This window comes from Vigna unguiculata, chromosome 5 (assembly GCF_037176805.1).
Source record: "Vigna unguiculata cultivar grain cowpea cultivar isolate G323 ecotype 2 chromosome 5, ASM3717680v1, whole genome shotgun sequence".
In the NCBI taxonomy this organism is placed as follows: domain Eukaryota; kingdom Viridiplantae; phylum Streptophyta; class Magnoliopsida; order Fabales; family Fabaceae; genus Vigna; species Vigna unguiculata.
Genome location: NC_140796.1, coordinates 55,703,530 through 55,727,343, shown reverse-complemented (window position 1 = coordinate 55,727,343; position 23,814 = coordinate 55,703,530). Strand labels below are relative to the sequence as shown.

Genomic DNA, 23,814 nt, shown 5'->3' with positions numbered 1-23,814 from the left:
TGTTTTCAAAATTATGTAGTATGTAGTTTGATTAATTTGATAGAAAATACGGAAAGAAATAAAGATGATTAGAGATATGTGAGAAATAAAAAAAAAAAAAAAGTCCTATTTGTTCTTCTCTCTTCTCCTATACCAAATAACCATTATCATTTATAATTAAACTATAAATTGAATATTATAAACAATATCATGATTTTTTAACTATATCTTATACAATCCTTGATCCATTTAATCTTCCTTCTTTAGGACTCCGGCCCATACTATCGTGTATCATGCTCAACCAACCAAACTAAACTCCCTTGACATCCTAATGATATTGAACAAATTAAGCTTGTAAAAAAAACCATAAAGAAACTATCATCGTTACAAGTGTAGTGATAGTTTACTCAAGCTCTGTTAGGAATCAAAAACCAATTTTCTCATTTGCTGGCATTAGACGTTTGGCATCCCCACAAACTTGTAACTGCATGTAAGATAGACAAATTGTGAAAGCCATTGTCAGTGATTTAAACTGTAAAACATGAAAACAGACAGCAGTTAGTCTTAGTGTACCCAAATAACTAATTCTTACAGCGATACTAAAAGAATATTTCGATCAACAACTGTAAAGCATGAAATCCCAAGAACCCCGATGCACCACATTGCATACAACTGTAAAGCATGAAATCCCAAGAACCCCGATGCACCACATTGCATTATATACTCACGTTGTAATGCCAATGCACAATACATCTACGTAATTCAGGAATCACACAAACTAATTTACAGAAGCGCATAACTAATATGGACTCCGATGTTAATTCAATTCTTTAGGTAAGGAAAGTGTTGGCATCAAAAGTAATAAATGTTCCCTTTACGAAGTGTTAGATATTGTTAAGATATTATTAATTACAATATCTTGTTTTAGGTACAATATTATGTGTATTTGGACTTATTCCATAGTTTTCTGAATTACTCTTCATTATAAATATATTTTCCTATTATGTGTATTTTCTACATAAATGAAATTAATCCTATACCTAATTTTCACTATTTTTACATGGTATCGGAGTCCGGGTACCTCCAGGTAAATTAGTATCCGCCTATTAACTGATTGAGGGTATCCATTAGTTGTTAAATAAAATAAGAGTTTTGTCCCAAGGTTTTCTCATTGCAACTAGTATCTTTCTCTACCATCATGAATTAGGGTTTCACTCATTACAGTTTTATCTCTAGATCTTGGTTCTCCCTCTTTTGAATATTGGCAAGAGCTACTCCACACCAGTCACAGTTGCTTCACTAACGTCCACGCCGTTACTCATTACCGTTACTCATGCTGACATTTCTTTTTTAGTCGGTATGGTGAGTCAATTTCTCAATTCCCCATGTGCAAATCATTGAAATGCAGTCATTCCTATATTAAAGTGCATTAAAGGATTTCCTATAAAATGTTTTCTATTTGGTCACAGTAACCATACTAAAGTTGTCTAATATTCAAATGTTGATTAGGCACAATCTCCTTCTGATACAAGATCTACTTTCGAATATCGTACTTCCATTGGAAGTAACTTGATTTCTTGGAAAAGCAAGAAACAAAGTATTGTGACAACATAAAGGACAGGAGCAAAATATAGAGTTATGACCTTAGCCACTTGCAAACTTGTTTGGTTTAAACAATTACTTAAATACTTGCAATTTAGAGATGTCACTCAAATGACACTACTTATATGTAACAATCAAGTTGCTTTTCACATGAATTCTAATCATGTTTTTCATTAAAGGACCAAGCACATTGAAATTAACTATCATTTTACTCGAAAAAAGATTGTATATGAAAACATCAAGATTGAGTTTGTTAACTCGAGTGATCAATTAGCATATATTTTCATCAAGTCTACAAGATCTAGAATTGATTATATTTGTAACAAGTGTAGTACATATGATTTATAGGAGAGTGTTAAATATTGTTAAGATATTGTTAGACACAATATATTATGTTAGTTACAACATCATGTGTATCTGGGCTTAGTCCATGTTTTCCTGTATTATTCTTCACCATAAATATATTATTCTGTGTATTTTCTACGCGAAAGAAATTAATCTTATACCTAGTTTTCACTATTTTCACACAAAGCAATAATCACGGTGGTTTCCAATACGAATTGGTTTTAGCCAAGATATCAAATAGAAGAAAGTATATTATGAACTAGAATTCCTCATATTGATTACTTGAACTTGAGAAACTTCACTAATCCATCCACCGGAACAGAAGGGAAAACAAGTTGTATAATGCAGCCAATTTTTCCTTCTTTTTTTTTCTCCCTCAAAGATAAAACATAAACAAAATTTCTTTCATTTACACAAATTTGTGACTATTTATACAAGTAATTATGATTCCTCGTTGCATTGAATAACTTGAAAGTTTCAGTTTTTTCCACATTACTGAACATATAAAAAGTCACTCACCATTACATCATGGATGGGAAATGATCAGATGTGGCAGCAATATCTTCACCCAATGTAAGTCAAGGTGGTGATCACTACAAGAACCATGAAAACCCTCAACCATAGTCCTTGGAGAAAAACTGTCGATTCCTTAATCCCATGCTCATTGATTTGATCTTGCTGAAAAAGTGTTTCAAATTCAGGGGAAAATGCAACAAAAATAAATAGCCTTCATTCACAATCCGAAGCAAGGCTTTTATAACAGATCATATAAGAAAACAAAAAAGTTATTGACTCTAGTTTTGGGCAGCACTGGTTTTGGTAATCTGACACAATTGGGTGCCAGTTACTGATGCCAGCAAGCCGACCTCAAACGGAGGTAGTTTGCCAAGACAAACTAGTGCAAAAATCCTCCGTGAATAGGCCCAGGGATGGGGTCTTTTAATAACTTCAATACAAGATTACACATCTTGGATGCAAGAGGAAAAGATAGTCCTGAGGCTAAATCACTCCTTTCATATATTCTCATATTTATATTGACCAAATTCAGATACAATAAGTATAGGGAAGAGCAAAGATCAAACTAGAGTCCTACGTACAAAAATAGGTACAGCTCATACAGAAGTTTTTCAATTCAACTACTTCCTACCAATAATCGACCTTGAAGTTTAAAACAAACATAAATATCATGCATGCTTCCCATATGAACCACGCAATATAATCACAAGGAATATAATTGAAAAGCTAACATTTGAGACAAACAATGCTCCTTAGCCACAAGTGGGCATTAACATCTTCCATTCCTTTCTAACCAATTTGGTGTAACATTATATATATAAATCACCTTCAAATATGCAAGAGATAGTTTAACCAAATTAGTCCTGAATAGGACTTTTAGAAGAAAGTAGATAACCATCTAATTAAACAGAGACAATTCTTGACATAACAAGAGGGAATTCTTAAAATTTGCATGTGTCGAACTCGACCCTAACAGCTAGCTTATAGAATGAGAATTGCCCTCTATTTATGTATGCTATCCAAGCAATATCTCTACTTAATATGGGACTCAGGTTTTCCCCAATAGCAATATCATATGTTGATTTAGTAAAAAGTGAAAGAGGAATTTCAGTAAAGATAGAAAAGTTCCCTTGGCATCCTTGTATTCAAATTAACTAAAAGATAAATCATACTAAACAAGTCACAGCAGAAGTTTACCACTTTTTGTCTTAGACAGCTTGATACTCCTACTAGCAACAGATGAGGAAAAGGGCCTTTTTGCAGAAACTTTTGTGCCTGTGTCTTCCTTCTTTGTAGATATTAAAGATGAGTAAAGAATAGCATCTACAGCTTCACGCTGCTGTTTCCTTTTTGAAACTTCATCAACTTTATTTTTATTAGAAGCAGTACCTTGATCAACTGGATCTTTCTCTTTGTCACTGCTTTTCATTGAGGAAACAGAAATTTCAGTAGAACTACTCTTATTCCCTCCAGAATGCAAAGTTGGTCTTTTTGATACCTTTTGCCCACCACCTGCCTCTTCCACTGGACAGTCTAAATTGTTCCTTGATTGTTGAAATTTTAATTGTCTTTTACCCAATGTTTTATTTCCCATGCTAACCTTCGATTTGTCTTTGCCTTCTCTTCCCCCATCACAAATCTGAGGACCTGACATTGCAAGCATGTCACTGCAGGAGCTTCTGTTTTCATGTCTTGCAATGGAGAAATGCTCATCTTCAGATTTCCTTCCCTTACATGGAGCATACTTTCCCAAACCTGAAGAAGAATTCTCATCCCCATTACCCTTATTCCTGTCCCAGACTTCAGAGGCAACACATTTCTTTTTCCTCTCAACAGTATCCTTTCCATGAACCAAAATTTTGTTTACAGTCTGGTCCCTATCTTTAACCTTCTTCTCATGCTTCAACGGTCTTGCATGATTATCAAAATTTTCAACAAAGCAATTACTTTTATCTGTTTTGAACATTGAATGATATGGCATCTTAGCCCTCATTATCAAGTTTCTTTCTTCAGCATCCTTCAAAAGAGCAGCCCAGTTCTGGTTAGTCTGTAGAGTTCTAGCATTACCCAAAATCCAAAGTGATAACTTGGCCCTTGTCAAGGCAACATTCATCCGTCTCACATCAGCAACAAATCCAATAGAGTTTGAGTTTACTTTGGAAGCAGTAACACCTGAATGAGCTGCTCTTACAGTAGAAAGTAACAATATATCCACCTCCCTACCTTGAAAACCATCCACAGTGTTAAATTCAATATCTGCTGCACTCAAAGATCCAAAAGCATTAAGAAACCGGGATCGCAGAAGGGAAAGTTGAGACTTGTATGGAGTAATCACACCAATTCTTCCACCAACAAATTCAGCAGGGTACCTTCGGAGACATTCCTAATTTCGTAAGTAAGCATCATGATAAGCTAAAAGCAAGAAAAACAGAAAGTACATTTAACCTTTTCTTGAAAAGCTTTAGTACTTCAACCGCAGCATCAGCTTCATGCTCATTACAAAGTGACATTACACCAGAACTTTTCCCACGAACCTCCTGGCCATCAATGATATCATAAAACACATATGGCCCAAGACCATTGATTTGATGAAATGCTGCTGATTTGTTAGACATTTGGCTACCATTCAGTAATTTGTTGTCATAGAAATGCAATGATGGGAACTTGCAAATCTCTGGATGCATCCTATACTGCCATTGTGAGAAAAAAATCATAAAGGGATTCAGCTTTGAATCATAGAACAGGACAATGTAGACATACAAACACTCCAACCAAAACACAAATAGAGAGGACTGCTTGCAATGGTGTGATTGTGGATACATGAGTGCTCTTATTTATAATGAAGAAGAGATACTAATAAAGAAATAAAATCAATACGTCATGGAAAATATTTGATGAGAAAATTACCCACTCAAATCAAATCATATCTCTTATTTAATGCAATCAAATCATATTTTTAATACCCCTTCAAGTTGAAACATATATGCCCCACGACCCATGTTTGTTACATACGCTATCAACACATCATAGGTGATGGGACACTATCCCTGATTACATTTCCTATGAGATTTTTTAGGATGGATATCAATTACTTCTTGATAGGTTTGTCCCTTAAGTGGGTTTGGTTGGATCCTCCCACTCTTTTAATGTTTTCTTTTTTCTTATGATATTTCAGTATGCTGCAGATAATTGGTGTAACTTGGGGTGTAACCTAGTTGGGATCAGTGTTGTTAAACTCAAGGATCGTGAGGAGATCACAACAACAAAGAAAGATAGTAACTCGATTCATAAGAGTAATGAATTTAAAAGAAAAAATTATATTCATAAACAAAAATTATATTTATAAATAGATGTATTATTAAAAATAATTCACACAAAATAATAACTATATTAATAATAATAATAAGTTTAAGTATTAAAATTTAATGCACAAGTCCTCCATGAAAAGAACCAATAAGCGGGGATGATATATTATTTTTTCAAAACTTGAGCCAATAGAAGAACCAAGCAACCACGACAGTAAAAGAATCCCTAGAAAGAACAAAGATGAAGAGGAAAAAAAACAATAGTAGAGAAACATAGACTAAGTATATCGTCGACTGCAAGTGTCCTACACGGGCAGCTAGTGCTGACACCACGAGAGCGGCTAGTGCCGACGATAGCGAGAGCGGTGATCACCGGCAATTGCGGGGGTTGCAAGTGTCGGAGACTACAAGGGCGGCGCTCCTATATGCGAATGTAATCCTAGTAGAAAAAGGTAAGAGCATTGGGCTTCTCATGGGTTAGGTCTATCATAGGACGAGAAGGATCGACACAACCCATAATCCCCGATTCAACGTGCATCCTCGCATACTCGCTTTGATCCGCATTGTTTACGATCCACCTTCCGTGTTTACTGGCTTGGTGGTCCACACTTGCAGGATCATGCGAGTTTACGATCTTACAATTTTAACAACACTAGTTGGGATTACAAGTTATATAGTGATGCCTTGGCATACTTACCTTTTATGAGAAACAAAAGTTGATCAGGGAATTATCAAAGTCAGTGTTTATTTCTCTTAATAACACCTCTCTCTCAAAGAGAGAGTCAATCTCTATGCGTTTGGTTATCTTTTTGTGTTCTGTTCCTATCGGTTTAATTGTGTAAATCAGTTGTATCTTGGTTTTATTACTAGCGTATCAATCCCACATTCTCAGGTATTTGTTTCCTAGAATAGGTTGTGCTTATTTCCTGAATTATCTAATCAATGTATGTATATAATCGGAGGTATGTGATGAAATAGAATAAGAGAGAAATTATTTTCTTCTAAACTTGAGACTTAATAAGAAAGTGTTGCCTCTCACCATAGAATAAATTGTTTGATGCAATCATACAATAAAAAGGTAGTTTTCCTACTAGTTAAGGTCAGCTACATGGATCAAAGAACACCTATGTATTCTGACAAAAACAAACTATAAATGATTGCTCTCAGATCCATCAAAATTTATGGCATAGAATGAAGCATTGACCTAACAGTTTCTAAAGTATATTTTACTCGTCTAGGAGCATACTATCTAGGAGCCTCTCACCATTGTCTAAATTGTTTGATCCAATCATACAATAAAAAGGCAGTTTTCCTACTAGTTAATGTCAGCTACATGGATCAAAGAACATCTATGTATTCTGTCAAAAAACAAACTATAAATGATTACTCTCAGATCCATCAAAATCGATGGCATGGAATGAAGCATTGAACTAACAGTTTCTAAAGTATATTGTACTCATCTAGGATCATACTATGTACCTGTTCAGTAAGCATAATAACAGGATGCCCAGCCTTTTGTAAGCGTTCAAACATGCTACACTCATAAAGAAATTTACTGGCAACATTTGAGAGGACAGTTGCAGGAAGCTGCTTTGGGTCACCAACCTTGAATAAATTACAAAGGTCAGTTTTACTATTTACCCTACATCAGTATAAGTTTAAAAGCTTTTGGTTAGTACTCTTACCATAATGCATTTGGTTCCACTTGACTTTAAAAGCTGAAGAGGAATCAGAGTAGCTGGCTCAAGAGCCTGCAGCAACAAAAATAGATCAGAAGGTAAATATAGTTAACTAGAGGATTGTAGATAAATTATTTATAGCAGAACAAAGATATATATACTTGGGCAGCTTCATCAATTACAACAGCATCGAAAAGGGTATGTTCAGATGTCCCCCCAAACTTGGAGTTTAACATTCTCTCAGAGCATACCCCATAAAGATCCCCACCACAGCCACTCAATGTAGTTACCACTATTTCAGCTTCCTTTAGTATAGCCTTCCGCATCTTATTCCTAAGAGCCTTGGTTTCTTCATTGGCTTTCTTCTCCTGAGTCTGAACATTACAAAGATCTTTATATATTTGTCTTTTTTTATCGTACAGTTTCCGTAACTCCATTTCAATTTCTGTCTCTGACATTTCCTTCTCATTTGTCCTAAGAGAGTCATTATACAGATGACTTTTAACATTAGAATTCTGATCCTTTGAGTTAGCACGCTTGGCTTCGTAAAACCTAATAGAATCAACTAGTTTCTCTAATTTAGACCGCAGCATGGCTGATGAATCTACCCCTAAATCACTATTCACAACATTTGAATGCATCCTCTCTTCAGCTACACGTTGATCAACTAATGTATCAATAAAGAATGGCAGTGAGTTTGAATGAACTGTTTTTGCATTTCCAACCCTCACGAGATAAGGCTTGTACATTTTCCCATTACTGCCATAAAGACCATGGCTAGAAATTCTTGCCACCAATTCATCCACTGCAGCATTAGATTGAGCACAGATAAGCACTCTCTGTCTCACATAATTTCCAAAAGATGTTGATGAATTTTGCATATCATTGGCCGACTGTCTGGCCAATGCTGCATCTTGCCATGCCCTTGCAATGGCAGCATTCTGACTAACCTTCGGTCTTGAGTATGCAGAAGAATTTTGGCACAAGTTTTCATCAAACGGATTTTTTAGACAACTCATCTTTGGTTGAGAAGCTAGAAGAGCACTGACAATTGCAACAATAGTCCGAGTCTTCCCAGTTCCTATATTTACATAAGCATACATGCAAATTAACAATTTAAAAAGCTTAAGCAGAAAAGATGACAAGATCTTCTTCATGGTTTAGAGATAGATCAAGGTGGATCAACTACCTGGAGGACCCTGAATGAGACATAATTGAATAGTCTTTTTTGCTTTGGCCCTTCCAATAGCAACACTTATTGCTTGAAGTTGGCTATCATTAAATGTTGACCTCAGAGTTTGCTGCAATGACTGGCACAAATTGTTGAGATCTACTTCTTTACATTCGTTGAAACAAAAGGAATTGTTGACAGGATTCAAAATGATAGGAAGCAAAGGGATATCTTTTATTGATGACAACGCATGAAATTCTCGCATTTGTGGGGTAATGCTCATTATACGGCAAACATGCCATTTACTTCGTTCAGTGAGATTCCTTCTAGCTTGATTTAATCGCAAAGAACCATTTTGAAAATAGAATTTGATGAGAATAATACTTGAACCCCTTTTATTGTCTTTTTCACGCCTTTCAACCTGCAAAAACAGACAGCTTTAACATGAAATAGATTTATCCGCACTACTTCAGGTTAGGTGCGTAAGTGGCTCGAGGTTAGCTTTTGACACATTGGGGAACCAGCACAAATTTTGTTCAACAAAAAGGTAACCCAACGCACAACAACTTGTTTAATGTAAACAGTTGCAGTCTTCCAGAATCAAATTAACATTTGATGCTATTTGCCACTAAAACAAGATAAAACATAATATATTTCTGATGAAGGTTGAAAAAGGAACAAATTAAGATAATGGCAGGGAAATTCAGAGTTCAACCATCTTATGGTCTATTGGCTATTGCAATTTTCAAGCATGCTCAACAATAGAATTAGCAATCAATTATCAGCAAAAAGGGACAGCAGGCTTACCGATCATGAGCTCACAAATCTTCATACAAGATAAACTTCCCAACAAAACACAATATGACATTTAAGTGGCTTAGTATGCTAATGATATTATTGAAAATTGGGTACAATATAAGACACTAGGAATTAAGCTTGTTTGAGTTGATTGAAATTAAGGAGAAGAGATTGGTAGAGCTTGAAAGCTTTTAAAATTTTTAAATATGAAGATAGAAGTGGAATAAACGAGTTGGACAACAATTGAAGTTTAGTTTTGAGTAGTTTTCTTTAATTTTCAATCTTCACATTTTCCACCCACTCAAGCATGTATAGCTTAAACAATGAATTGTAGGACACTATAGGCATTGGAGAAAAATATTTGGACGATAGCAATCACACATTAATGAAAGTATACCTTTCCAACCATATGAACATCATGAGAAGATTTTTGAGGAGGATCTTTTGTTAGCAAAAGAAAGTCATTTTCAGCAAAGCTCCTACATTTTGCAGAATCACCATCATCATGGACACAGCGTACCATATGGAAATCATCAATTCTCTCAATTGACATCACAGAAAGGACTCCATAAAGCATCTCCTCCCATGAAGACATTTCAAGAAAAGAATTTTGTAGTTGTGCTTTGAACTCCTCCAAAACTAACGGCTGAAATATCTCAACATACTGTTCAGGAGATTGAAAATATACAGGAACTTCCTTTAATTTGTTAACAGTTTGATTTTCGTCTTTTCTCTTGGATGACAACCCAATTGTTGCAAAATAATCTATCTCAAGAATAGCTTTATACCAATCATCCAACCTTAGTGGCCTGAATCTTTTCATTGGATCCTCCAATTTACGAAGATAACCAGATTTGTTTTCAAAAGGTGTTTTGAGTTGAATAACTTGTCTTTTCAAAATTGTAGGCTTTGGTACATGCAACTGGACGCGTCCCGCAGATTTCAATGCAGTCTCTAGGGGATCATCATCTGCATCTGTATCACGTAACATTTTACTGCAAGCACTCGACACAGTGTCAACAGTTTTGGGAGCCATGCTGCCACGAGTTTTATTCAAATTTTTAGCATTGGCACCTTCATCCGAAAGCTTTGTCAAGTTGTTCATATCCTTGGATTTTGAACTTGCTTCTTTCCTATAACTGCCTGAGCCTTTTGAATCAATAAACGAAGTCACCACAGGCTTATCATTTAAATTACCAAAACTGGCCTTTTTCTGTAAGGACTCCTTCGTTTTCTTCGAAGTTTTAATGAATGAAACATTCTGGTTTGAAGGTTCAGCAGCTGGTAAGCTAGTACCAAAATCATGGGACACAATATTGCAATCAGAAATGTGATGAACATCCTCACCAACAGATAAAATGTCCTTCTTGGAAGAAACTTTTGGTTCCACTTCATCATCGGAAAGAATAATTACACTGTCAGTGCTTTTGTTGCCGATCACAATTTTAGAGTCCAGATTTTGTAAGTCTATATACTCCATGGATGAAGAATGAACATCTGAAGAAAAACAGCCCTTCTCAAATGGAAATCTTTCAGATACCAATGACTCAGAGTTAACGGTTGCCTCTTTAGAACTATGAGATCTCTCCCTAGATAAAGAAACGGACAGGCATGACACTTGTTCTGTCAATTCTTCCAAAGTATAACCATCTAAATTGACAATGCAAAACATTAACAAAATATATTAATGTCATAGAACTCACAGAATCATGGAGGGAAAATTGACTACAGAAATCAAACTCACCATTCAAAATAAGATTTTCTATGGTCATGATTGTTGACAGAGAAGTTTTATCACAAGAAGCTTTGAACTGATTCAGGATATCAGTAACAGCACGCTTCCAATATACAATTACAACTTTAAGTGATGACTTCCCCCATTCCATAAGATCATGAAGCCATTTGAAATTCAATTTATTTTGTACAAGCATTGTGAGATTCCCCATCTCTTTATCACCAGATAGATAAAGTTTATTGACAAGAACAGGGAGAATCTCAAGTAATCTTACACAAGTCATCTGAAAAACAAGCAATTATATTGTTTACAGTTGTACTTATATTTATTTAAACTTAAACTTTAAATAAAAATAATACAATATTTAGCTAGTAAAGAAAAAAATAAAAAAACTATTTTTTAGTGCCAAAAAGAACTCCAAAGCCCCATGGATCATCGATTCAAGAGCTACAAGCCAATTGAAAAATTGCTTAAAAGAGTTCTCTGCATAAAGTCTTTGCACAGGTTAACATACATAATAGAATAAGAATTGCAAACGGTACCTTTTCTACTATAGCAAGTGCCGGTTTCCTATATCTAAACCTCTAACTCTTTGTAATGTCCTTCACATCCTAAATGTGTCATTTAATATTTTGTCAACTGGCAAATTGACAAATGATCTAACTTATAGGCTATTTTTCACTCCTCTACTTGCAAATTTCAGGATTTGAGCTTGAGGAGGACGATTGATAGTGCTAAGTATGTTGATGGGCTCTTTCTCTGACAATGAAGCTATTTTTGCGGAAAACTATAGAAATATCTCAGTCCAGTCATTGTTCATTAAGATGAAAAAATAATGCTGCAGAATAGTAGGATTCCGAAGTTTTTGTACTTGAAACGGAACATTTATATCCCGCACATTCTAAAAATAAAAGTCTTTGGCTCACTCACCTTGAATTTGTAGGGCAGGGCTGGAATGTAGTACTGAATAGACCTTGGGCTATTACAAGTTAGTTTAGCATTTCAGGCTGGCAACTGACAAATAGATCTAACTGTTCCAGTTCCTTGTAATGCAAGCTACAGAATGCTATACATTCTCTAATGTAACAAATCATCCAATAATTATGAAAATCAATTTTCTCCCTCTCAAATTCTCTGGTATTCTAACAATGAAGAAAAAAAATTACAAAGAGTAAAGGAAGATAAGGAAAAGCTAAATTAAACACAAATGTGATCTTTAACATCAATTTAGATATTTGCACAAAAATAAAAGAGTATCAAACAATTATCAAACTAGCAGTGTTCATTACTAAAATTTGGATAGTAAAAATATATTCATTACAGGCTACTTTAAGCCTAATTTTGATAACAATGATACAAAATTCCAAAACTGCATGGCACTAAATGATAAAAAAATTAAAAAAACTAGAGAAGTAAAATGCTAAACGATCTTTTAAATAACAAACTATTTCAAAAAAACTGAACAAACCAAATAGCCAGGGAAAACGAAGACCAGATAGTACCTGGCAAAGATTGTAATCAATGAAGTTTTTTCCATTTACCAAGCATCTACAGAAAATTTGCCATGCCATTTCACATAGCAAACATCCAAACTTTTCCTTTCTTCTTTGTTCAACATTAGCAGCATTTTCAATAACATTCTCAGGCAAAGAACTGAAATCTGGCTGCTTTAAAAACCCACCCTGTGAGGAGAATTTTGGCATTCTTAACTCACTATGTGTATTTTCTGGCAACTCTACGGCAAGTAGACCCTCATCTTTGAGTAATTTGCATAAAAGAAACCAAAAATGATGTAGCATATGAAACTTCAACAGAACAGAATCCAGTTGCACCTAACAGAGATACACGCTCAGATTAGTAAAAGTAGAAAAATAAAGGGAATAGTCAAGACAAAATGCATTTAACACCAACTCAATATTTCACAGGTATGAAGAAGCATGTCCACAAAATCAGAACACCAAATTCATTGGACGGTATTTGTAAGAACACAGACAGAATTCTGTTGCAATTAAGTTGACTCTTGCAGTTGCCTGGTGCATTTGATTAAAGGAGATTCTACGAAGAACTAAGCCACTAACACTCCTCTTGCTTTAGGTGCCAATACGTCCATATTATTAGATATAATATTTTTTTGTTAATAGCTCCTAAGTTTCTGTCAGCTATAACTGTGTAAGAGACTGCCGAGTATCAGTCATCGGTAGTTCATAGACACATGTACGTTTCATTCTCCATTAGTAATCCATTATACAAGTTTCAGAATCACTTTCCTGTCAGATCTCTCTCAAAACTCCACTCATGGTCACACACATTTTCAACACAACTGAGACTTTCGAGATATTTCTCATTGCATGTCCAATTATATATATTTTTCCTAGTCAGCTCAAAGAATAGAACCAACACCTTCATACAACTTGAATACTTGAGCGAACACTTCCATAGTGATATACACTTACTGTGTGTGTGTGTCCAATTATTTTAACATTCAAAATACACATATTATACATAATAAAATCATAGTAGTAAAACCAGGTCATAACATAGAGGATGCCCCAAAAAGCTATACAAGGATAGCAAGTAGTATAATGGCCACTATCATGTTACATAGTTGTCTTATTATATAATATAAATATTTTTTATATAAAATTCATGTTAAGCATTACTTTGAACTATGACATCTCAACTAGGCTGACACCCCATAGTTCTACAATCATTTACCATCACATGAAACAATTTATTGAAAAGAAAGAAAAACAAAACATAAACATGGGGAGGCCAAACCAAACCCATGTTCCAAAAAGAAAAATACAGGGAAAACTCCCTTAAAACTTAAACAAAACGTACAAAAGGGAGTTGGAATCTATTATGAAAAAATTCTAGCCTAATAATCTAAGGAAGAGACTCAAAACAATGGGTTTCATATCTTTTATCAATACCCAAATTTGTAAGCTTATCTGCACAAGAATTTTCGTTGCAAAAAATGTGGTTTACTTTGAACTCCATAGCATCATAACTCTTAATGCATTTTGGTCATCTCACTCAAAGCGATTACGGAACAATTTGAGGAGATGAAAAGGCTTCACAAACCAAAGTAAAATCACATTCCAACCACGCCAGCCTATAACCATCAACCCAAGATTTCTCAATAGCCCAAATAACTCCCATAATATAAAGAATTTTTTAGTACCCAAATAGGAAGAAAAAATTCCAATATCAAAGATCTTCAAAACAAAAAAAACCAATCATATCATTCCGCACAGTCATTTTAGAAGAGTTACCAAACAGCCAGACATATCCCTACTTAGTTTTTATAGCTAACTCAAAATCTATACTTTTTTGAAATCTAGAATAATTTCTCATTCTCCACATCATCCATATAGAATAAATATGTAATAAAAAATTATGTATTAATATTTTTTTATTAAATATTATAATGTAGTCATAGTTTTATAATAGCATAATCTATGATTATTTCCAGAAAATTAAGCAGCAAGAGAGGCCCTCCCCATTTGTAGTACCGTTTAGGGGTGTGGAGCTTCCAAATTGAGGGGGTGCAGGCCAAACACCCACTCACACCCTACCAAAAAACAAAACCCTAGCCACTTTATCCTATCAACTACCAACCCCTATCTCCATCATCTTCTTTCAGAAAAAAAAAATTGTTATTGCTACTGCAACTACAGAATAGGGCAGAACAGCCTAACTATAATGTCATCCCAAAAGTTAACACCTCTCCCTTGCCAGCAGCTGCAGAACACTTTTGCCTTCCCAGAAAACTATAAAAACTCAACACCTCAGCAAAGCAATAACTCCACATGGTATTGGCTACCAAAACGGCTACAAAATGTATCATGACAGCTCTTTGAGAAGAAATATGGCCCCACTCAACTCCACTACCTGGTGATAATGGCACTATGACACACAATAGACAACTATGAATAAGTTATCAAAAATAACGACTTCATTATTTTTCTGTGAATCTAGCTATCATAAAAAAACAAAAAACTTAGAACATTGTTTCGAAAAGAAAACATTACCCATCTATAAGGATACAACTCATCTTTTTGTTTTTAGATTTTTTTTAGAGAAACAAGGTGCTCACATTTATAAAATAATGCCTCTTCGTACTTTTTGAGATATTTCCAAATATACAAATCTTAGTTATGAATATAGATATCATAGTATGTTGCTAATATCTTTTAAATACACACACATACACGGTGTCTCAACTGCTACGTAACCCATGCTGGAGTACCAATATCCATGTGTAGGAGTCTCTCAGCTTTATAGGAGGAGAATGCCAATGAACGGCATCTATAAGGCCCACAGTAAAAACTACTACAAGTGATACAGTCTCTCTGTAAGGGACCACTCATGGTTATTATCTTAAGGGAGTTTAGGATTAGGTTGGGTATGCAGAGAGAATAGATTGCACTGTTACTGTTTTCAGCCATTTCGCTCCTGTTTTAGGGAATCCTTATCCTTCCCCTAAATCATTCTTCTCCACTGAAATTTCCTTATGCACAAACACACAGCAACAAAGGGCAAACACTAACTAAACTATTATCAAGAAAACATTTGCTAAAATTATTACCAGTTCCATAGCATGCTTGAGGCCCAGAATAGTTGCATGCAAAGAGGTCTTGTGAGAACAAAGAAATTTCAATCCACTTGAAAGACCCCGAGTATCTGAAATTTGTTCTAACATAGACTTTCCAAATTGTCTAACATCCTGCACGGGAAAAACAAATAAGAAAAAATAATGACATGGTTCATAACATTCTAACAATGGTAAGCATGATCTTCAAGTTTTAGGAAAATGTTACATCATTCGGATCTAAAAGTGAAAGGATTAAGCTTTCACTCATCAATGGTTCCCAAGTCCACTGACTTCGAAGTTCTCCATGTCTTATCTGAACTAAAAAATGTGCAGTTAACCTGATGTGCAACTCCAGACAATTAGTCAAGAAATTAAAAATTAGCTTTTAAACCAGAAAATGCTCAAACTTTATAACAAAATATAAAGATAAAATAAAGCTGGCGTTAGGAACCTAATAAATGTTCTTAATAAAGGACGAGACATAGTCAACACTTCAACTGAGTTTTTTGATTTGTTTCCATCCCCACCATCATCAGATCCAGTTGGAACCTTCCACCCGAATGAAGAGGAAATTTCTGGAGCATAAGATGAAAGGAAAGATCTGTTTGGAAGCACCATTTCTGCAGTATTCTCATATTCTACCAAAGGAAAACGAGATCGTGCCCAGAAAACAGCTTTGGAAAATGAAATTGGAAGGATTGAGGGATTAATATCAACTAAAACATCAACCCATAACATGGGAATGCATATCCACTGTCGGCAATCTTGAGAAGTTATTCCATTTTGAACTTTGAAGTGACTCCAAGAACTACTACTATCATTCTCTTCGCTGTCTGGAAATGATGGCAGACAAATATCATCATTTTCATCATCCAACTCAATGACCTCATCTATAATGCCACGATCAGTCCTCAGAGTTGTGCAGCCATTCAGCACTGAATGCATTAATGCAGTAGCATCTGAAACTATGATGGTCTGTATAAGGTCAAATGCAGGTTGCCTTAAAGAACTGTGGAGCGAAGAGTCCTTCAGAGATGACACAAGGGAAGGCCCCCTGTCCAATACAAATATCGAGAAGTGATTAGGTAACTACACTAATGAATAAAACATTAGTCCAAGTACCAGGGCACTACCTCTGGTCTTGTATGAGATATACACGAATTTCCCATGAAAATGAATGCCTTTATTGGGCTATTAACGGTATAAGTCACACAACAAATTATTCCTACAATTAAAAGAATGTCATTAAATATAATCAACACTTGAACCATTCAATTCTATTGGTATTTATTTTAAAATCATTTAAATTAATATTAAATATTAAAATTAGTCAAGTTAACTACTTTTATGGGTTTTTGTAAGTTAGATATTTGTTTCTTAAAAGATAGATAATTGTTTCTTATATATAAGCCAGAAGTAGTGTATCATAAATACATAGCTTTCCATTGAATCAAATTCATAATATATGTTGTGAATAGAGGTTTTTTAGAAGAAAAGTATTTTTGAGCCCTCCTTAATATTATTAGTATTGGATGTCCCACATTGACTAGAGATAAGACCAAGTATATAAATGGATGCAAACATCATTTTACAAGCCAGTTTTGTGAGGTTGAGTTAGACTTAAAGTTCACTTCTTAACATACTATCAAAAGTTATAGTTTAGAGTCTATCCTAGTGAAGTTTGTTGTTAGTTGGGTCTATAATTCCCATCGTCATCAGGTTGCTACCTGACCACCAACTGACCTCTAGTCCCTCATTAACTAGCGATAAGGCTAGTTTACAGTATATAAGTGTTAGTATATCATAGTTGACTATAGTTGACTTGTATAGGTAACTTTTACTTTGTACAGATGTGGGTTTATCACTAGTGTACTAGTTTATCTTAATGTACTGCTGTCAGTTTCTGTTACTCTTAACAAAAAATTAATCTTTATAAATAGTCAATGTACATACATAACATTCAAATTGTTCTAAGATTAATAAAATTGTCCACTTCCTTGTTTATTCTTTCTCCTCTCTCTTTGTTCGTGTTATCTAGAGCTTTTTCTTCACCAATCCAGATTTCATCTTTGTATCATTGACCATTGCTTTCACTTGCTTCCAAATCTATAACAAATACCTTCAATCAGTGAATTGCTTGGTTTCTATTTGTCTTCTTCGTTTTCTCAGTTCAAAATTTTGTTCATCAACGCACTCACGCCATTTGTTTGATAAATCGGTTAATTCTTCTTCAAATGGCTTCTACCTTGGTCGCATCATCTAATCAAACAATTTAATCGGTGATTTGTCTCCTTTTTTGGTGAAAACACTGTTTCATTGGTCAATTCTCTTTGATCTTGTGTGTGTGTTCAACTTATGTGTGTTACTATTCAATTTGTGAATTACTTGTCTTTTTCTCGTCTTCTCAACTTAATTGTCTTCTTACTCTATCTTGTTAGTAGTTCAAGCGTATTTCTATTTCTCGCTTAGCGTATTTTATATCTTGCTTGATATGGCTTCTCCTTCATTCCCTACTTCAATTGTTGAGAAATTGGGTGATTCTAATTACTTAAATTGGCGTCAATACTTTGAACCAATCATGAAGTCACACAAATTGCAACGGTTTGTTATTAATCGTGGGGTTCCTTCTCAATGTCTCACTGAACATGACCGTGTTGTTGGTATTGTCAATTCTGAGTACGAAGCTTGGGAGGTTCACGATCAAACTCAACTCGTTTGGCTTCTTCGGGACTAATGAACTCCAGAGTTAGATTGAGTCTGCATAGGAGGGGCATTGACAATTGGATCTCGAATGGGGAGAAAAGCAGACACATAACAGGATGGATCAAGGAAGATAGGTGGTGTGTTACAAGGTTCAAATTGTGACAAGGTATTTAACAATGCTTGAACTCAACAACTTCGTTTAGGTGATGTGTATGGACCTGTGGGACTAGACTATGAACAATGCCAAAATCATTAAAATGATGTGTAAAGGCTTACATTTATTGCCCAATTTGTTTTTAGGTGCTTTGATTGGTTTGTTCAGTTGTAGATCAATTAGTAATTTGACTTGTTTAAACATGAAAATTATTTCAAGTTTATGTTTGACAAAGAAGATATGCAAGCTAACTAACTCGTACAAAATGTTGACTACAGAATTTGAGTGCTCAATACTTATACATGAGTACAGACAACTTTCTAATACTAAGTCCACATTTATGTTTCATTTGAACACATAAAAAGAAGGGGTTCTGACTTCTTACCACATATGTGCACACTCAAAGGGAGGACAAGGCGGGTTCATCTTGTAACCTCTGTGTACAATATGAAGCGCTATCTGCAAAGACAATCTTATATATAGCATTATACCAATGGTAATAAGCCAAAACAATTTCCAGCATCAATTATAAAAGCTGAATAGATCACACATTTATGTTCATCCATCATGCAAAAATCTAAATGTAATAACCTGACATGACAATTTTCTTGTTAGAACGCTGAAGTTACTGCTCACTGGCACTTGATGGAGCAAAAAATAGAGAAAATACCTACGCTGCTTTTCAAGCTCTCCATCTTGCAAAGCTTCAAGAGACTGTAAATGGGATGAAGTATCTCAATAATGTCAATACAAGAACAACCCTCCTTCTCCCAATACACATACAACAAAGAAACAAATCAAATCACCATCCATACATGCCTGTAGAAAAGGTTGGAATAGACCAAAAATATCTTTATGGATTTTCTCATTGCGAGTATGGAAGCATTGACCAATTAGAGTGTTGCGCATTACACTTGGAGACAATGTAGACCTTAACCAAAGCTTACAACCTCAAAACAAGCCAAAACAACAAAACAAAAAGTCAGCAAAAGAAATATAAATGAATTAAAGAAAATGGAAATGGAAAGGAAAAACAACATACCAAGCATTTCGAAGAGGAGTCTCAAGCAAGTAACAGCGTGTGAAAATTCAAGTGAATCACCACTAATATGATTGAGTACAATATCGACAAAAAAGGGATAGCGTTCCAATATCCCTTCTTCAAAAGTTGAAGGGTCCAAGAAGCCAAGCCTTCACAAAGCATACATAATGATGTAGCATGAAAATATTAGTGAACATACTGAGCTAAAGATTGATGCTACCAAATTCAAAACACACTTCTTACAGTGATTTGATACCAATCCACAAAGACACACGATCCAATTGAGTTCTTGGGGTTGAGGTCTCCAAAGCCACCGGTAAAGCATCTGCCTCTAAACAGCCAATAAATTTCTTAAGCAATGGCTGCAAAGGTTCCAAGTCTGTTGCTCTCCTACACAGAAGCAAACATAGATCATATCAAAAAGGGAAAAAAAAGGCTTTTGAATATCTCACACCAGAAAACTCAATGAGAACATGGTGATGAAGAACGGATAAGTAAAGAGGCTCATATCTATGATTTCAATAGTGATGTGACATATGCTACTATGTGTCTTCCATGTCTTTCTCTATAACAGAACAGCCTTGTTTTGAGACAAGATAAAGATATCCCTATGTACTTTTAGGAGGAATTTACAGATGCAGAGAATTTCCTTTTACAAAACCCAAGTTCAGTGGAACATCATCAACTTAAACATGAAATCACAATCAGTGAAACCGAAGAACTTTTAGGCCAACCAACAATAAGTACCTGATTTTGCCCATTGATCCTGCTAAGCGATATCCAACTGAACGAACACTTCTCTTGCAAAATAGTAATGCATAAACTCCCTAGAAGAAAATGGGTTCAACCATTTAACAAGCTGTAACAGAGAATCTGCTAGCAGTAATACATAGTGAGTACCAGAAATAAAACACACCGGAAATTGTTGATGCCCAGACAAAGCCAGCTCATGCTTATTATCGATAGCTTCAACAAACAACTCAAACTCAGTGAATAGAGGCTCAAAATCTAAGAGGAATGGGAACATCAACACCTGTGTGAAATGGTGAACAGGGGAAAATAAGCAGATAAACTCTAAACTTCAATTTAGAAAATCCATTCATAAAGAAAGTAGAATGAAACTAGTTATAACTACTACCAATTAAAATATCATAAGAGAATGACTATTTTAGCGACAAATAAAACTCTCCATGTGTTAGGGACCTTGAAACAGATATGGGAAAACAAGATAGAGAAAATCAAGAGATTAACTCACAAACTGAATTATTCACTATCAGAGCCACAAATGATATCGTTTACAAAGGAAAATCTCCCTTTCTCACAGTGTTCTCTCTGTCACAAACATCAACTCAAAAAAATTCCCCCTCAACATCCCACAAGATAAGAATATATAGACTTCCCCGGAAAGTCTCCCCGTGTAACAACTAACAATTTTACTACTTTTATGTTTAAATTTCTTTCCAACCCTCTCGTTACTTCACTGCCTAACACCATGTCCCAGTACAAAAGTAAACAATTTGCTCTTCCCAATGAGATTTTCAATTCATCTAGTAGTGAAATTTTCAACACAAAAAAATATATGTAATAAAATACCATGGAAAACAGAAAACATATTTAGATGGAAAAATACAGTGAAAATATTTATTGTACTAATTCAGCAACAAAAATATCCACATATAAAGAGAAATCGTAAGATGCAAACCCAATAAATAGAATGTAAAATATTATATCAACCATACGGACATAGAAAACACACCTCATACAAAACATTAACAACTTCTGCATTATCGCAGGCAGGATCATACTTTTCCCCTGCTATTTTTGTATTCACATCTCTCAGATGTAATGTCACCCTTTCACAATCAAGCTTCTGCAAGACATCGAGAAGAGGACCAATAGAGCTAGACTCATACTCCGTGTTATACATGTCTTGGGCTTGATGATGCTGAGAAATGCATTGAAGGCAAAGACCCACTTCATCAGATATTCTCTTCCATAACAGCCTCAGAGGTGAATCTTCACAATCATTTTTGAAGTAATTGTAAAAAGTCTCCAAAAGGGGTCCCATTATATCCGAAAAGCCACACCAAATATGACTTCCACCGGGCAAACAAATTAGAAATTTATAAGCATCTGCAAACCTGGCAATAATTACAGTCATTATGGAAACTACACCAAGGCTCATTACATATGAAACCAGTTAGGCAAAACTGCCTCAGTAACAGCATAACTAGTTTTTTTTTCATGTAGAATAAAAGAATAACATAATCTAAATAATCATTTATTCTTGAGATACTCACGCAAGTATGACTGACGATTATGTTTCATAATCAATTATTTATTTCTATACTTGTTCTTTATACTCACCGTGTTTATCAAGTGCTTATACTGAGGAGATGAGGAATATGTATAACGCATAAGCAACAGACACAGTAGACATCTGCTTTAGTATTATCACTCTAAACCTATTTTGCTTTCAGCGACAAGTCAAAATAATTCCCAGTAAAACTAAATAGCAATTCCATTATTATTAAAACGAAGAGCCAATTGTTGACTATAATTTGGATTCGTTCTGGCGCTGAAAATAAAAAACGGGGAAGTAGCAATAACCATTGTTGTTTGAGGAGGTGGAGGTTACGATGCTTGGAGGGATCAGCATGATCGTCATCGTCGTTCTCCTCTTCTTCCGCGATGCCTCTCCACCGGTCCAGTAGCTCCCGGCTACCAGTAAGTTTGTTCGCCATTGCCATTGATATGGGTAGGGTTTATCCTGCGGATTTTAAATCATATAAACATTAAGATTACGATTACGTTTATCATGCTAATTTCAAAACGGGACCTCCTTGCGACTGGACTGCAAAAGATTAGGGTGAGGGCAGGGTTTATTTATCTTCACTTGTTACATTCCATTCGCGCGCTTCGTAAATGAAATGTGTATTGTTCTCATTGTTCTAATCTTCTTATTAAAGGAAATATTAAATTATTATATACTACTTTGAAATTTTAAGTCTCGGGACTAAATACAATTTTGATCGATTTTGATTTTTTTACAAAAATTTTGATCAAAAATGATATTTTTATCAATTTTTTTATTTATTTTTAACTCATCATTGTAATTACTTTTTAATTATTTATTTTAATTTTTATCCTTTATAATAATGTGATGTGATGATGATTTAAAGATAATTGAAGTGTTAAATTAAAAGTAGATAAAAAATAATAATTAAAATATCATTATTTATAATTAATAATGTCTTTTCATTAATATTTTTGATTTTGTTTTAGAAATTGCAATACGCGTTATATAAATTTTGTATAATGATTAGTTGGGACTAAATTTACTAAACAAAAACTTTATATAAATATTGTAATAATAGTTTCAATGTGTTTGTTATCGGTTTTACATAGGTTTTTTTTTTTAAATGGTGTAATTTAGTTTTGCAATTATCAAAGTGGTGCAAAAGATTTTAAAATTTCAGCGAAGGGTAAGTCGTGACAAAATGGTAAGATTTCACAATAAAAAAGTTGTGCCAACATAAGCTGATTTTAATTAAAATGAGCTCAAGTTGTGTCAACATGGAGAGACTTCTTTGTTGTTCAGAAGTCGTGTCAAATCCATACGAATTCAATTAAGTTTTTAAGCAAAATCGTGTCAATATGGGAAAACTTTAGTATTAAATTGTTAATGAATAAGTCGTACCATATTAGAGAGACTTCAGTATTATATTGAGGGTGAAGGGTGCCATGTATTTCTATAAATAAGGCTTCATTTTCTACATTTCTTTCACAAAGTTCTTTAGGAGTATGTTTGTTGTCATTATCTTTTTCTTGCACATTTCATGACGAAAAGTGTCAAATACCTTCTGGTATGTCTTCTAGCGGCTAGAATTTGAGTGTTGTCGAGGGGTCGGGTAGCAACCAATTTTTTGGGTCCTCCGATGCTTTTTCTTTTAGGACGATGGTCGTGACCATGGAGGTTATCATGGAGTGTAGGGAGGACCCCCCTTAGGAGCATGTAGAGCTCCCTTCCAAGGAAGGCCTGTGTGGGTTCACAAAGGGGTGCAGGCAATGTTTTCCAAGTATAGGTGGTCTCAGATATTGTCCTCTTGGTTGAATAGTATATGTATTTTTTACTAGTGTTAGTCCAAACATTGTGGCCCTTAATAGGGTGAGTGGTATACATAATGT

The 23,814-nt window shown here is 34.7% G+C and overlaps 1 protein-coding gene across 6 annotated transcripts; it reads right to left on the bottom strand.

Annotated features, from left to right (window-relative positions):
* Positions 1–130: 130 nt before the first annotated feature.
* Positions 131–22,563, bottom strand: LOC114183220 (P-loop containing nucleoside triphosphate hydrolases superfamily protein). Of its 6 annotated transcripts, none has more exons than XM_028070152.2 (23): positions 22,237–22,558; positions 21,383–21,767; positions 20,543–20,659; positions 20,374–20,453; positions 19,870–20,016; positions 19,627–19,775; positions 19,404–19,534; positions 19,176–19,298; positions 18,970–19,043; positions 16,179–16,781; positions 15,954–16,065; positions 15,722–15,859; positions 12,633–12,962; positions 11,140–11,413; positions 9,793–11,045; positions 8,616–9,018; positions 7,588–8,507; positions 7,433–7,498; positions 7,227–7,352; positions 4,888–5,132; positions 3,640–4,811; positions 2,446–2,604; positions 131–511 (listed from the first exon to the last, which is right to left on the bottom strand). In XM_028070152.2, exons 1-22 carry the CDS (start codon positions 22,374–22,376, stop codon positions 2,588–2,590), a joined length of 7,005 nt encoding a protein of 2,334 aa, XP_027925953.2. In that variant the 5' UTR covers positions 22,377–22,558; the 3' UTR covers positions 131–511; positions 2,446–2,587. The 6 variants fall into 6 exon arrangements, with proteins under 6 accessions (XP_027925953.2, XP_027925951.2, XP_027925954.2 ...); XM_028070150.2 differs by having other exon boundaries at positions 131–463; XM_085673091.1 differs by lacking the exons at positions 131–511; positions 2,446–2,604 and having other exon boundaries at positions 4,497–4,825; positions 22,237–22,563.
* Positions 22,564–23,814: the final 1,251 nt, after the last annotated feature.

Coding starts and splice junctions, on each gene's coding strand:
- LOC114183220 (XM_028070152.2), bottom strand. CDS start 22,376: ATGGCAATGGCGAACAAACTTACTGGTAGCCGGGAGCTACTGGACCGG. Junction 11,414..12,632: donor TTGATTACAATCTTTGCCAG/GTACTATCTGGT, acceptor CTTGTTTTTCAG/ATGACTTGTGTAAGATTACT. Junction 8,508..8,615: donor TCTCATTCAGGGTCCTCCAG/GTAGTTGATCCA, acceptor ATGTAAATATAG/GAACTGGGAAGACTCGGACT.